Source organism: Melampsora larici-populina (genome assembly GCF_000204055.1).
Source record: "Melampsora larici-populina 98AG31 unplaced genomic scaffold MELLAscaffold_89, whole genome shotgun sequence".
In the NCBI taxonomy this organism is placed as follows: Eukaryota; Fungi; Basidiomycota; class Pucciniomycetes; order Pucciniales; family Melampsoraceae; genus Melampsora; species Melampsora laricis-populina.
The window spans coordinates 230,214-245,229 of NW_006768853.1; the positions used below are offsets into that span (position 1 = coordinate 230,214).

Consider the following 15,016-nt stretch of genomic DNA (forward strand, 5'->3'; position numbering starts at 1 on the left):
ATGTGTGTGCTTCATGTAACCGCAGTTGAGAATTCATACGGTCGGCTTCCCGAATCGGTTAAAAACATTTTCTTGTTGCAAGCCAAATTGGATTCCTTCATCATTTCAACCGAACTCATCGTAAGTCTTCTTCTCTCTTCCGAGTCTCATCATGGAGTATGATAAAGGAACACAGACTGATTTCTTGCTCTTTTATTCACTTCGCATCTCAGCTTCACCTTATACCCTGGTCATTGGCCTAAATGTCAGATCACACTCTCGCTAGAATTGCTCGTAGGCTGAGCTCGCTCCCGTCAATCGCCTTACCTACGGACTACCCGCGTCCATCTCATTCGGCGAGTAAAAAAGTGGTTGAAGCTTCTATTGACGTCAATCTCAACCATCGCGCCAGTCTTGCCCTTGCTCGACTATCACTTCATGAAGATGGCAGTCCCGATCCAAACTCTAGTTCCGAGAGACCCAACCCGCCAAGCCCATTTCATATCCTCTTGGCCACCTTCCTGGCCTTGCTTCATCGATATACGGGAGAGACAGATATAGTTGTCGCTACTTCGAGCCGATCCGCTGATCACCCAGATCCATTGCTTCTGCGGGCTGAACTCCCGCCAGAACGATCTTTTTGGGGACTCGTTCGAGGAATAGAACAACTTGAAAAGTTTGCCAATTTGTTTTGCCTTTGGTGGATGTCATGACTTTTCGTGTGTCCCTCGTTCGGATGACTAACGTGTTTTCTATTAAATATCCTGACCAAACTTAGAGAAGCGGAGGCCGATCATGTTCCTTTTGAAACGCTGCTACAAACCGTTGGCCAGCGCGAAAATGATACCCGTGACTCTCCCTATACCCCGCTCTTCCGCGTTCGCTTCTTGGATGCAATGGACCAGACCGAATCTCACTTCATCAACTCCACCTCAATGACGACCGACCTGACGATCATCGTCAAGTCTTCTGTCCCATCAACTCCTCTGGTGTCCTCACATGAACCTATGTTCCCTCGACCAATATCGCTGACCTTTTTATACAACTCGCTCTTGTTCACATCAACTCGGATTCACCTCATGATTGATCAGCTTTCGCAGCTGTTGATTCAAGCCTCGATGCGGCCAAGTGCAAAATTGTCCACCATTCCTTTTTTGACTCCTTCCCAGCTCTCACTCCTTCCTGATCCACGCCAGGATCTCAATTGGACAACTTGGCCCGGTCCCATTACTCGGATCTTTTCTGCCAACGCTCAACGACACCCTGAAAAGCTCTGTGTATCAGAGCATCTCATCAGTCAAACTGCTGGTGACCTATCACAACCACCCCAAAATCGTCTACGGACATTCAATTATCGGCAGATCGATCAGGCATCCAACATTCTTGCTCACCAGTTACTGGCAGGTGGCATTGAGCCGGAGGATGTAGTGACCATATACTCAACCCGTGGTGTGGACTTGGTAGTTGCCATCGTTGGTATCCTCAAAGCTGGCGCTACATTCAGCGTGATCGACCCAGCTTATCCAAATCAGCGTCAAAAGATCTACCTACAAGTCTCTCGTCCTCGTGGTTTGATAGTCCTAGAGCGCGCCGGTAAATTATCTCAAGAGGTACAGGCATATATTGATGAAGAGCTTGATATCAAATTAACTATACCTGCTTTAGCTCTGCAAGATGATGGTCACTTGTTAGGAGGTGTTTCAGCCTCGGGAGAAGACCTACTTGCACCTGTACAATCAACATCAGACTCAGCACCGGATGTTTCACTAGGTCCGGACTCAGTTGGAACACTTTCTTTTACCTCTGGATCCACTGGTATTCCTAAAGGTGTTAAGGGCAGACATTTCAGTCTTACTCATTTTTTCCCTTGGATGGCTACCGAGTTCAAGTTAGATAGTAATAGCAAGTTCACCATGCTAAGTGGTATTGCACATGATCCAATCCAACGTGATATCTTTACCCCACTCTTTCTCGGAGCCGAATTGCATATTCCTACGGCTGAAGATATTGGTACACCTGGCCGACTTGCTGAATGGATGGATGATACTCAAATCACTGTTACTCATCTTACCCCAGCTATGGGACAACTTCTATCAGCACAAGCTACTAGGATTATACCCTCTTTATCAAATGCTTTCTTTGTGGGTGATATTCTTACTAAACGAGATTGTACACGACTTCAACAACTTGCACCCAATGTTCAAATCATCAATATGTTCGGTACAACTGAGACTCAGAGAGCTGTATCGTATTGTCCTATTCCACCTATCTCTCAAGATTCAATTTACCTTGATACTAAAAAGGATATCATCCCTGCTGGTCGAGGTATGAAGGATGTTCAATTACTTGTTGTGAATCGGTTCGAAAAAAACTTACAGTGTGGGGTTGGAGAATTGGGTGAGATCTATGTGCGGTCGAGTGGGTTGGCAGAGGGTTATTTGGGTCCAGCGGAGGTCTCAGCTGAGAAGTTTATGCCGAACTGGTTTACCAGCAATGGAGCCATCGGGACCGATGCTAAATCGAATCAAATCGAAGGCAAGTGGCTTGGGGTTCGAGATCGGGTCTATAAAACAGGTGACCTGGGAAGGTATCTCCCTGATGGTACTGTAGAGTGTGTGGGTAGATTAGATGATCAGATCAAGATTAGAGGTTTCAGGATCGAATTAGGAGAGATTGATACACACCTTTCACAACATCCAGCCATTCGAGAAAATGTAACGTTGGTAAGAAGAGACAAAGATGAAGAAAAGATCTTGGTCAGTTACTTTGTACCGATGAAAGGTCAAGAGAATGAACTAATTAGCGGAAGTGAAGTCGAGGAAGAAGAAGAAGAAGATGTTAGTGAACTTGAGAAAGGAATTCGAAAGTATCGAAAATTGATTAAAGATATTCGAGAGTATCTTAAAACTAAGTTACCTACTTATAGTATCCCAACACGTCAGTAGTTCTTTATCTGGCTCAAATTTATGACTGAAATGTAGACATTGATATCTCTTATATCTTTTTGCTTGTTTAGTTTTCGTACCACTGGTTCGTATGCCACTCAATCCGAATGGAAAGATTGATAAACCAGCTCTACCATTCCCAGATACAGCCAAGTATCTTACCGCATCACAAGTCAAAAATTCGAAAAAATCCACTTCAACTACTGAACTCACTCAAACTCAATCTACCATTCAATCAATCTGGCAAACCTTATTACCTAACAATCTTTACTCAAATTCAATCATTCCAATTGATGAAAGTTTCTTTGATCTAGGTGGTCATTCAATTTTGGCTACTAGATTAGTATTTGAGATTAGAAAGATGATGGCTATCAATGCTCCACTTGGTCTCGTTTTCGAAAACCCTACCATTGGTGCTTTGGCTCATCAACTCGATCTCTTGAAGAACACGGATTTTGGTCTAGCTAAGGATGATGAAGAGAAGACAGGCGAAGAATCAAAGGCAACATCAGATGTGGCCACATTTGATTATGCAGCTGATTCAAGGATGTTGATGAAGACTTTGAAACCTCGCTATTCAAAACCTCAATGGACCGATGAAACACCCAAGACCGTATTGCTTACCGGTGTTACAGGATTTCTAGGAGCGTTCATACTTCGGGAACTCTTGAGCTGTCCAAATCAGATTGGAAAAGTGATCTGTCATTTAAGAGCTAAATCAAAAGAAGCAGGTTTGGTTCGATTACGTGAAAGCTGCGAGAGTCGAGGATTTTGGGATGAGAGTTGGATGGCGAATGGTCGAGTTGAGATTGTTCTTGGGGATCTTGAATCCCGTCAAATCGGATTAAATGATGATTTATGGAAGGAATTAAGTGAACGAGTCGATCTAGTGGTCCATAATGGTGCATTGGTACATTGGGTTTATCCTTATTCAAAGCTTAGATCTGCTAATGTCATGGCTACCTTGAGCTTGATTGAATTCATGGCGATTGGTAAATCAAAAGCAATGACGTTTGTCTCAAGTACGGCCGTTCTCGAAAAATCTCACTACGTGGACCTTTCTGATGTACTAGTACAACGTGGAGGACGAGGAATACCAGAGACAGACGACCTTGAAGCTAGTGCTACCGGCCTCACCACTGGTTACGGTCAAACCAAATGGGTCTCCGAACGACTCGTGATGGAAGCTGGACGTCGAGGTTTATGTGGATCAATTATCAGACCGGCATATATCGTTGGAGATTCGAACACAGGTGTGACTAACACTGACGATTTCCTTTGGAGGTTGGTGAAAGGATGCGTACAAATCGGAGCCATCCCCGATATTCACAATACGGTTAATATGCTCCCAGTTAATGAGGTAGCACGATTGACAATGTTAGCATCAACTCGAAATCCGAATGATCTAAAAGTCTTTCATCTCACTGCACGTCCCTTACCACGTATGAATGAATTCCTCGAAACTTTGAAAGTTTACGGATATAATGTGATTAAGGAAGATTATCTTACATGGCGAATTAAATTAGAACAATCAGTGATGGATAGTGGACCTGAAGATAATGCATTATTCCCACTTTTACATTTTGTTTTGAACGATTTACCAACAAGTACGAAATCAGCAGAACTAGATGATTCAAATACAGTTCAATTGATTAAAAATGATGATGGAGATGAAAATCGAATGACAGTGAATGCTGAAAGGATCGGAATTTATCTGGCTTGGCTTGTTCGAGTTGGATTCTTACCTAAACCGAATGGAGATGATGGTGATAAAATGAATTTACCAAGTCTTGGGGGAGGAACTGGTTGGGCTGTAGGAAGAAGTGGGCATTGAGGGGCAAGAGTTCACATTGCGTTTTTCTGTCTATCTTCTTACTCATCTCTATCTTGAGGCATCCTGATTTAACTAAGAGTTTCTTTTACTTTTTTCACCTCATTTAACTTCATTTATTAGTTTTGAGATTTTATGACTGTTTCTTTTTTGGCGTGATTGCGTCATGATAAAATGTGTCTTGTTTGAATCAAAATCAAAAGCATAGAATAAGCTTCGTTATGAAAGTATGCATAGACTATACAGGTTATTTTGGACCAAGCTAGGAAGAGGAAAATGTGCAATGAACTGTTGCATTTTTCATTTCAATAAAACAATACAACAAAGACTCTGAGTCTGCCCAGAATGATACGGAGCGGCAAAGAACCTTGAATAATACACCACTCAAATGAGCTTTGTAGAAAGAGCGATAGTACGTGTACTGGCCAATGAAACCAGACCTTGAGTTCAAAGTGAGTTGTTGCTGGCTTCGAGGTTGATTGAGCTCGCACTTGAGGCTTTAGCTCTCAAGCTATCATAACCCCTCCTGCTGTTGAACATTCCTACTGCCCGTGTTCAGTTTCTCGAAACTTGTTATATGTTTTTCTCATCGTCAATTTAGGCACCACTTTGCAGATGATTCTCTTAAAGCGGTACATATCCCCAACCTTCAAATGATGGCCATGATCTTTCCAATCTTTATCAAAGCTCTCTTTACGTTCTTGTGCTATTGCCAAATGGCGTTACTTGATCCTTGAGAGATCAACCCACGTGAATTGAGAAGAATGACAGAACCCGAAGCTTCTTATCAGACTTTCATAATCATGGAAGATCTGCAACATACGCTTCCTACTTTCCTAGTCACTGGTTTGTTTATGCAATCAGCTTACACCTTCGAGCTTGATGATGCAGGAGGATTCGATTATGAGGAAGGTTTACTGCGTTCATGCATGATTTGTTTACTTCGATCCAGATAGTGCGTTCATCTTCCACGTCATCTTCATTGACTTTTGCAGTTGAAGTTTAAAAGTTGAAGCAAATTGATACTCATGCGTCATTGTGCAAGAATTCTCTCGAAGCGGTCCATCGTTCGGCTAGAACATTTCATCCATGATGTGATGTATCTTTTTGATGAACATCATCATTAAATGTATGGAATGTCATCTCAGACTGGACTATAAGTTCATTTACTTAATGATAGAGTTCTTGTGACTTTCATCTCATGTGTCTATCATTATGAGCTTGATGTAAAACCTTTTCATCTCTGATTTTTCGACTTGCCGCCCGCCAGCAACTTGGAAAATTCACTCGGCTGGTACAAATGGATTCTCATCTATCATATGGTGGCCTTGGGAAGTCTAAGATCTTCAAAGCAACATGAACCGCTTGTTTTACTCTAAATAACACACATTGGAAAATCGGATGCTAGTGAAGTTTGTCGAATTTATAAGAGATTATAAACCTTTCAAGTTATTTTTCATTGATTGCAAAGCGTCTCATACTTTGACTCCACATAGAACTTGCATCTAATTCTACGGCAAAAGAACGCTAAACTTTGCTAGAATGAAGTCATATCATCACATTCCTCTAATGTTCTTCTTATGCTTAAAGCTCACGAATCAATCAGATCCACGTCTCTTCCGACGTCAGGCTACTAATTACCCAACTATGGATGTCATCGGACCTAAGCCTAGGACTGAATGGATCACAGCTTACGATCAAGAAAAAGCAGCCGGTCGAATTCCTAACATTCCACCTTCCATCAAATTGGGCTCTGGATTGATTAAATACCCTTCAGGCGTGAATCCTTTAGACCCAAACGTTTGTAGCTGGACGATGGGATGTAAATCTCCTAATGAGTTGAGATACTTTTTTTATCGAGTTTTTTTTATTATAATAAGCTAGTTGAGAGAAGAAGAATTAAGGAAAAGATAGAAATATAATGAGAGTTGAGCATGCATGTTGAAAGATTTATTTATATTTCTTCCTGGAATCACTTTTTAGTATCAATGATGCTCCAGATGGTATGATGGGAATAAGTTTGTTAGTGATTTCCCTCTGTCATGAAAACAACACGACTTGAATTCTTACTGAATCATATCTTGATGAATTAATTTCTTGACAGTGACGATGGGCCCCAAGGAGGAGCAGTTAAGCTTTTGAAATTCCTCAAATCTGTCAATCAAACGGCCACACACTTCATGATTGGTGGGTTTTTATCATTTATCACTTTCCTCGGTAATTTCATCCGAAGTTAACTTACTTTCTTTTTTGTTTGGGTCTCCTCATAATTGATAGGAAGCAGGATTTTAGAAAACCGAAAAGATTTCCAAGCCGCGTTAACACAGGGAGATCATATTGCAGTTCATACTTGGAGTCGTCAGTATATTTGCTTATATTTATTTAGGGTTCATTTTGTGAAGAAGTACTAACTCGACCATGAAAAAAATCAGATCCGTTGATGTCCACTTTATCTGATCACGCCGTGCTTGGTGAGATCGGATGGACTTTACAAATTATCTTTGTTAGTCACCCAGCTTTTGGAAATCATGATACTTTTCAATTCTTAGACTGTTGAGTAACGAGATATTGTGTTCAGGATTTCAGCGGTGGTCGATTGCCTGCTTACTGGAGGCCACCATATGGTACGCCGGGCGTCATGAATATGAGGCATAAACCTGAGGTGGTATAGCTCTAATGGTCACTGTGAAACTTCTCTGTTGGTTTTTCAGGCGACACAGATAACAGAGTTCGAGCGATTGCAAAGGTGAGCTTCACATTCATATACATTCTTTTCTTTGACATTCAACTTGGGTTTCAATCCTCACAGAACGTATTCGGTCTTAAAACTGTAATATGGAATCATGATACCAACGATTGGTGTGTAACATCTGAAAACACAAACACATGTGGAAACGCCGGTCCAGCAAATCAAGCTGCAGTCACATCTGAAATCAAAGGTTTTGCAGCAAGTTCAAAATCTCCCGGTTTGATTATCTTAGAGCATGAAATCACCGTACATTCTGTTGGAGGGTTCTCTGATTCGTGGTCCACTATCAAAGCAGCTGGTTGGGATACTGTAAGCAAAATTTTCCACCTGCTCTCTGTGATCATGATCTTTGTTGATGAGTCATTCATTTTTTTGGGTTGACAAGCGGCCTATCCCTGCATTATTTGATCATCCATGGTATCAGGTTGGTAGCTCATATATATCCATCAACTTGATAGATAAATTGTATCTAATCTCATCAGTTTTTGTAGAACGCAAATGGAGCGTTTGATAATCCAATCAAATTGAACAGTGTACTCAATTCCACCTCATACATCAATGATCAATTAACTCAACCTATCAAAAATTTTACAACTGATGTGATCTCTTCAACATCTGACTCATCTAACCTTTCTCAAAACAACACGACTTCACCGCAATCAAGCTCACCGTCAAGCTCACAATCAAACGCACACTCTGGAGTCACAATAAAGGAATTCAAGATTTGGCAGATGTTTCTTGCATTCATAATAATCTTATTGCTCAGTTGGATTTAATATTGGGTAGTCAATTTTTATTACTTTCTATCTATTACCTTGTAAGACTAAAATCAAATATTTAATTTCTTTGAAACACATTACATAGAACATTCATATCTTATGACTTCACTATCTTTTCACTACTATTCAATATATTTCAGACCTTTCTACATAATGATAACAGTTGCCCATTTGGATAAAATAGACAATTGCTTTATCTTTTTTTGGCTTTATTAAAATATAGAGATATATCATTACTTATTTTTATGACACTTATTTAAACTTTAATGACTTTATTCATTATCTAGAAATCCATTATTTGATGAGCAATTATTCAGTGAGACCCTTCAGTTTCATGTGAGATTGAGGTATGAGTTAGCACTTGAGTTGGTTGGCTGAGAAAAGATGTAGAGGGGGCAATGAGCTCTTTGGAATCCTCAAAATTATATCTGAGACTCCTTTCTTGTATAAGTTTTCACCTTGAAATATCAATATATTTTTTGATCACTTATCAGCTCTTCACTTGGCACCAAAGCTGAAGAACTGATCTTCTAGCTGTCACAAATACATGATTCCATGTCACTTATCATAACAGGTACTTTATCCTATCACGAGCCTATGTACCCTAGTAGGAAGTTACCCAGCTGGCTGTTTTGCTTATGCAGCCCCACAACCCTTTTTGGATCTTGTTGAAGCTTTTTTCATCAAGTATTTGATACATTGGCAATGCAGGTGGGTTTGTAAATTTCAAGACGTTTCTGTGTTCTAGGCAACTCAACAATTGTGTTTCATTATCTCGTGGTATGAGTGCTTCTTTCCTCAATTTCATGTTCAAAGGATGGAACCACGTCACACTGGCAGAATCATGTAAAGAAAGCCGTTCTTCTCACGTTTTTCATGTCTCCGTTTGTATTCTTTGGTAGGATTCAAAGCTCAGCTATATCATTATCTGATCGATTTTGGCATCTGGGTTGGACAGAACGACTCATCGTTGTATGACAAGATCTTCAGGGGTCCAGGTATGCAAGCGAATGAATTTGACAAATGAAAGAACCACTACCAGTCGTGTCAACATAATTCGGGACCAGTAGGAAAGAGAGGAATCACAAAACTACTCTACTATGTGAGATTATATAAGATAGGATAGCGTAACTCAGGGCCTTCAAAATCGTGATGTTATAGCAAACTAAAGAGAAAGAAAACAAATGGCATCGTATTCCAGAACCCGAAGCTCAATCGAGTAGTTCCTGAGGTCTCGCTTGGCGGTCCGGAGCTAGACGTATTGACAAATACTGATGGCGCATGGTTGGTGAGGTTCGGAGTTGTCGATTTGATTCCTGAGGTAGTGTTCAGCACTGAGCTGGAATTTAGCCCTGAGCTGGTATTCGACGAGGTAACTGGCTTGGGTGGATCGACAGACTGGCTAGCATTCTTGCTGGTGGTAGGCTGAGACCCATGTAAAGACTGGCTAGCATTCAATACACTAGTCACGTCGTTCGGGTGATCGGAACCTCCAAAGGCGTTCTGGAGTGGATACATCAGCAACCTATCTTCACAATCACTAAGCCGTTGGACGAACCTGATACCAAGGTTTGTTGAACAATCCAGGGATGGGGCGCTTGATGATGTAAAACAGAACAGCCGATAAGACTTAGTCCCCACAAAGTCACTGCGGGCGGAAAACTTACGGTATCCCATCCCGCTGCCTTGATAGCGGCCCACGCATCAGCAAATCCTCGCACTGAATGGAGCGTGACTTCATGTTCTAAAATCACTAAACCGGGCGATTTGGGTAGTTTAGCGAAGTCCTTGAGCTGAGCAGTCAATGCTGCTTGATTTGCCGGCCCGCGGTTTGTGCAGATGTTCACATCATCAGGTGATACACACCAGTCCTCCGTATCGTGGTTCCAGATTACGGTTTGAAGCCCGAATACGTGCTGCGAGTAGATAGAGTCAACCTTGGTGACGCAAGCAGTTGGGGTACAAGGTCCAAATATACCTTGGCAATTGCTCTAACTCGGTTATCAGTGTCACCTGTGGCGGGAACGAGAAGAACATTATGGGTAAGTACAGAGGAATCAAATAACACGAGGATAATGTATGCATACCATACGGAGGTCTCCAGTATGCAGGCAATCGACCATTGCTTAAATCCTATGGATGAACGTTTGTCGAATTCGAATGAGTCCAGCTATTCACAAGTCTGAGGTGTCGGAAATAATTAGGACTAACGAAGATTACTTGCGAGGTCCAACCAATCTCGCCCAGGACTTGGAGATCAGTTAAAGTGGTCATCAGGGGATCTAAGAATTCGACCTCGAAGAATTAGCCTTCCAGCAAAGGTCCGGATGGAACGAAGCATGGCTACTAACGACTCCATGTATGAACGGCGATATGATCTCCTTTTGCGACCGTGGCTTTGAACGCATCAGTGTTACTTAGGATTCTACTGCCTATTTTTCGTTCGTCCAAGCAAAAAGATTGTCACGTTCTGTCAGTCTCGCAATGTTGAAATGTAATAGATTGTTAAAATGACGCACCAATCATAAAATGAGTTGCGCTCTGGTTCACAGAGCCAAGGAACTGAAGAAGTTCAGTGGTTCCTCCTTGCGGTCCATCGTCACTATTGAAAAATTCAGCATCAGCATATACTCTCTGCCTAGTAATTTGGGTAGCTTGTGACTGAGAAAAATGAATGACAAACAAGCTGATACCCATCATCCCATCTGGAGCGTCATTGATACTGTTGAATTCGAGAGGGAAAGAAATTGATTAGCATTCACATTATCCAAGGCAAACGAGCGAGAAGGAGTCTCAACTCATTAGGACTTTTGCAGCCCAATAGCCAATTACAGACACTAGGGTCCAAGGGATTCACACTTTCTGGGTATTGGACAAGTCCAGAAGGTAATTTGACTGATGGTTGAATGTCAGGAATCCGACCGGCCGCCTTTTCTCGCTGGTAGGCATCTACCCACTCCTGCTTCGGGGTGGGTCCGGGGATATCCAAGGCTGGGTAATTGGAACTTTGACGTTTGAAGAGAGGGACATGAGAAGCATTAGAGACATTTGCAAGCAGTGAGAGCACGGCGGAGACGACGATTAGGAGCTGCATTATTGGGAAGTGAGAGAAGAGAGATGAGACAACTTGATGGGGCAAAAATGAGAAATGAGTGGGTTATAAAAGCTCATACATATATGCACAGTCGATTTTAAAAAAGTGGACCAACTTCGACCGCAAAAACCACATTCGTAGAATTGTGGTAAAGCTGTATGAATTCGACTGTAACATATGTACAAGACAACTTGGTAAACTCATTTCCCGATTTGAAGCAGATGGAATTTGGCAAAGGCGTCAGAAGGCTTCAGAAGCGTTATATCAAATCACCAAATTACAAAACCATCAGATGAAGAAAGAATCCAAAAATAACATGGGCACGGCACGGTGATCGTTGAATACGAGAAGGCGTACGAAGTTCAAACATACATTCTATACAGTGGGTAAACCCGAGTACGTGCTCCAAGCCCGCCCCGCATAGAGTTTTGGGTCCGAATTGTAGAACTTTTCAATTTCTTTTTTTTGGGTGGGTGTGTTAGGTTTAGGCCCTAGGGCTGGTGCTAGGGTATAAAATTTGGTTTTGTTTTTTCAAATAAAGCAAATTTGGAGGTTATTCTAGCGGCTAGGACTTTCACAGCACTCTGATAATTCTGGGTAATTCACCACTTGGGTCACCTGTACAAGCAGACACAGAAAAGATTTGAAGCCAAAACATGGCTATCACAGTATCACAGCTCACATATGTAATACACCCAAATGTAAGCCAGTTTGGCCCTGGGGGTGACATATCTTTTCTGTGTCTGCTTGTACATGTCCTCACACCTAGCATTTGTAAGCAGTGAATTTGACTGGTACCAAATCCCGGTACCCTTACCCTTCAACTGAGTCAAATTGCTGCCATTGAAGACATGTTTGTCCATTTATCTTTCCTCTTGATGCATTCCAATGATTCACCCACTGTCAGATTATGTCACCATATGAGTCATCATGATTTGAAAGCTTTAAGTGTGTATCATCAAATATTTGCCAGGTTTTTTCCTACAGGGATTTCTCCGGTACCACTCAAGCAATTGAGTGATTACATAAACCACTTAGAGGCACATGCATATAGCATTTACATGTATCACAATAGTGAGTGCCTCATACATTGCTCTTGTGGACTGTTACCTCTGTCTCAGTCTGGTCAGGACCCTGGAAAGCCCTTATCAAGGTGCATGATGTAAAAAAAATCCTACACTACACACACTTCAGCACAGTTTACATTCATAAGAGCTTGACTAATTCCCTTGCTCATCCCTAACCAATGCATAGCCAGGAGCAAAGCACTTTGTTAACTGTGAAATTCATACCTACACAATTGTGGAGAATTCTTGACATTCCAACTACACTTTAAGAGGTCAGTGCTGTGGAACCAAGCCATTATTGACCAGCTATTCTTCATGCAAGAACGAACAACCCTGTATAAGTTACCTGCTTGTAGCAAAACAACAATGCTTCATACACCACATCAAAAAATGTAGCATTCCACAAACGTGCTCAGCATGCCAAAATTATCCTTGCATTTTGAATGATCACTTTGATTGTGTAGATTGCATAGAATGTTAAAAAATAAAAAAAGATTTTTTGCTCTGTCACCTGCACAGAGAAAGTGGTTGGTTGATACACAAACTTAACAAAGTCCAATCGTGCCTCAGAATTTTTTTGATGACTGGTCATCTTCGAGGCAAGAGGGACTTAGTTGGCATGTTTTTTGGCATGGTGAGTTTTCAATTTTAGTAGAGGGAAACTTCACCACGCCACTCACTGGTAAGTGGATTATGCCCCAACATAGAAAGCAGGAGTTAAGATCTCCTGCTTCTTCTGAAGAGATTGGTCTCTTCAGATTTCTCAAGAAACAATTGAGACAAAAGTTTTCCTTGAGAGGAAAACATTGTCTTCAATTTTTTTGAAATTTTACTGTGGTTTACAGCAATCAGTGTATGTAATCCAAAAATTGGAATCAGACACTTGAACATCAAGGGTATCAAAGAATCCCCTTGATATCCATTCTCATTCCACTTTGAGATAAGCTGAGTCATTCAGTGCAAAATAAAAGGCTTGAAGAACCTTGCAGCCTCCTTTGAAGAAACAAAAGATATGCACGGGAGATGGGTAAGCTCAGTTTGAATGATTTTCTTTGATTTCCTCCATTTCCTCGGTATTCATTTCAAACAAAAGCAAAAAAAAGTGGATATGCAAAAGGCAAGACTTGCTCTTCCTCAATCCATTTACTCACTTCACCTGTCATCTCAATGCTCATCAAAGTTTTCATTGAGGACTTGACTTTCCATGAGCTCCCATTGGCTGTAGCTCGGAATTTGAGTTACATACACAGAACTCTGTAACATTCGCACAGCAGGTCAATTTTTGAAGACAATGTTTTCCTCTCAAGGAAAACTTTTGTCTTGATTTGTTTTTGGAAAATCTGAAGAGACCAAACTCTCAGAAGAAGCAGGAGATCTTGATTCATACTTTTCATGTTGGGGTGTAATCTATTTTTTGGTGAGTGGCACGGTCAGGTTTTCCTCTACTAAATTTGGAAACTCACCACACCAGAAATTGAGCCAAGCGCCTAAGTCCCTCGTGCCTTGGCAACAACCAGTTGTCAAAATCCAAGGCACAATTGGACTTTGTTTAAGTTTGGTTGATATAGTGTTATCAGGCCTTACACCTCGCGTCCAATCATGCTCTTTTGACTTTCCAAGGGGAGGGTGAAGCCCATGCCCAGATGGCTCAAATTTTCCCCACATGGGCTGAATATGTATTGCTTGTTATCTACCAATCTATGTTGGATTGCATATGTACCACATTGGTAACAGACAAATGTAAGAGTAGGAAGGAGAAGAAAGTCCTACATGCTTTTGATCTCTTGAACATATTTTGGTAATGTAGGAGATGAAATGTTTGTAATTTGGGAGAAAGATGAGCAATGAACCAGAGTTCATACTTAATAAGACACAACTTCATGATTGCATAAAACTCTTGGTGGTAAACCTTTTTTCTACTAGTACAAGACAATTGGCCCTGTCAGTTCACCAGAACTGTTGAGATGGCATTGGTATGTACATACATCACTTTCCGGCCTACATGTTCACTCTGTATCTTGGTAGGCTGGCTAAGGGCTTTGAAGGTGAACCAACAAAGTTGATCATAACAGATATGTTATCTCCTCACACTTAGTCAAAGTTTTTACCCTTTTCAAGTCATACTGTCACTGAGTCCATAATCCTTGTATGACACATCTGGAGAATATACACTCAGTCTCCGAGATTTGGCACTGCCAGATATGTAATTGTTCTTCTTGTGCCAGCCCAAGACTCTTTTTGAATATCTTTTGAAGATTCCTTGTAGGTTGCACAATTGAAGAATTTAGAGAATTTTGACAACTCTTTCTCTGGTGTTGGCTAACCCAAAAAATGTGTATCTCACGATCTTGAAGTATTGGTGTTCTGTCCACCATGATGAAACAATGTCACAGTGCAACAGGCTTCTTGTCTCAACCTGAGCCCCGACCCGAAAAACGCGGGTAATGGCCATCCCGCACCCCGAACCGATAGACAATGAGCCATCCCGCACCCGAAACCGTACCCCGAAACCAAACAAAACCCGGGCTCCCAAGACGTACCCCCGCGCCCGAACCCGAACTACTCCGACGGG

General features: G+C 41.5%; 1 protein-coding gene across 1 annotated transcript; it reads left to right on the forward strand.

The window, feature by feature from the left end:
- Positions 1–242: 242 nt before the first annotated feature.
- On the forward strand, positions 243–11,088 carry MELLADRAFT_54227 (uncharacterized protein; the record flags this gene model as incomplete). Its single annotated transcript, XM_007418310.1, has 4 exons — positions 243–655; positions 758–2,916; positions 2,996–4,690; positions 11,039–11,088. 4 exons carry the CDS (start codon positions 243–245, stop codon positions 11,086–11,088), a joined length of 4,317 nt encoding a protein of 1,438 aa, XP_007418372.1.
- Positions 11,089–15,016: the final 3,928 nt, after the last annotated feature.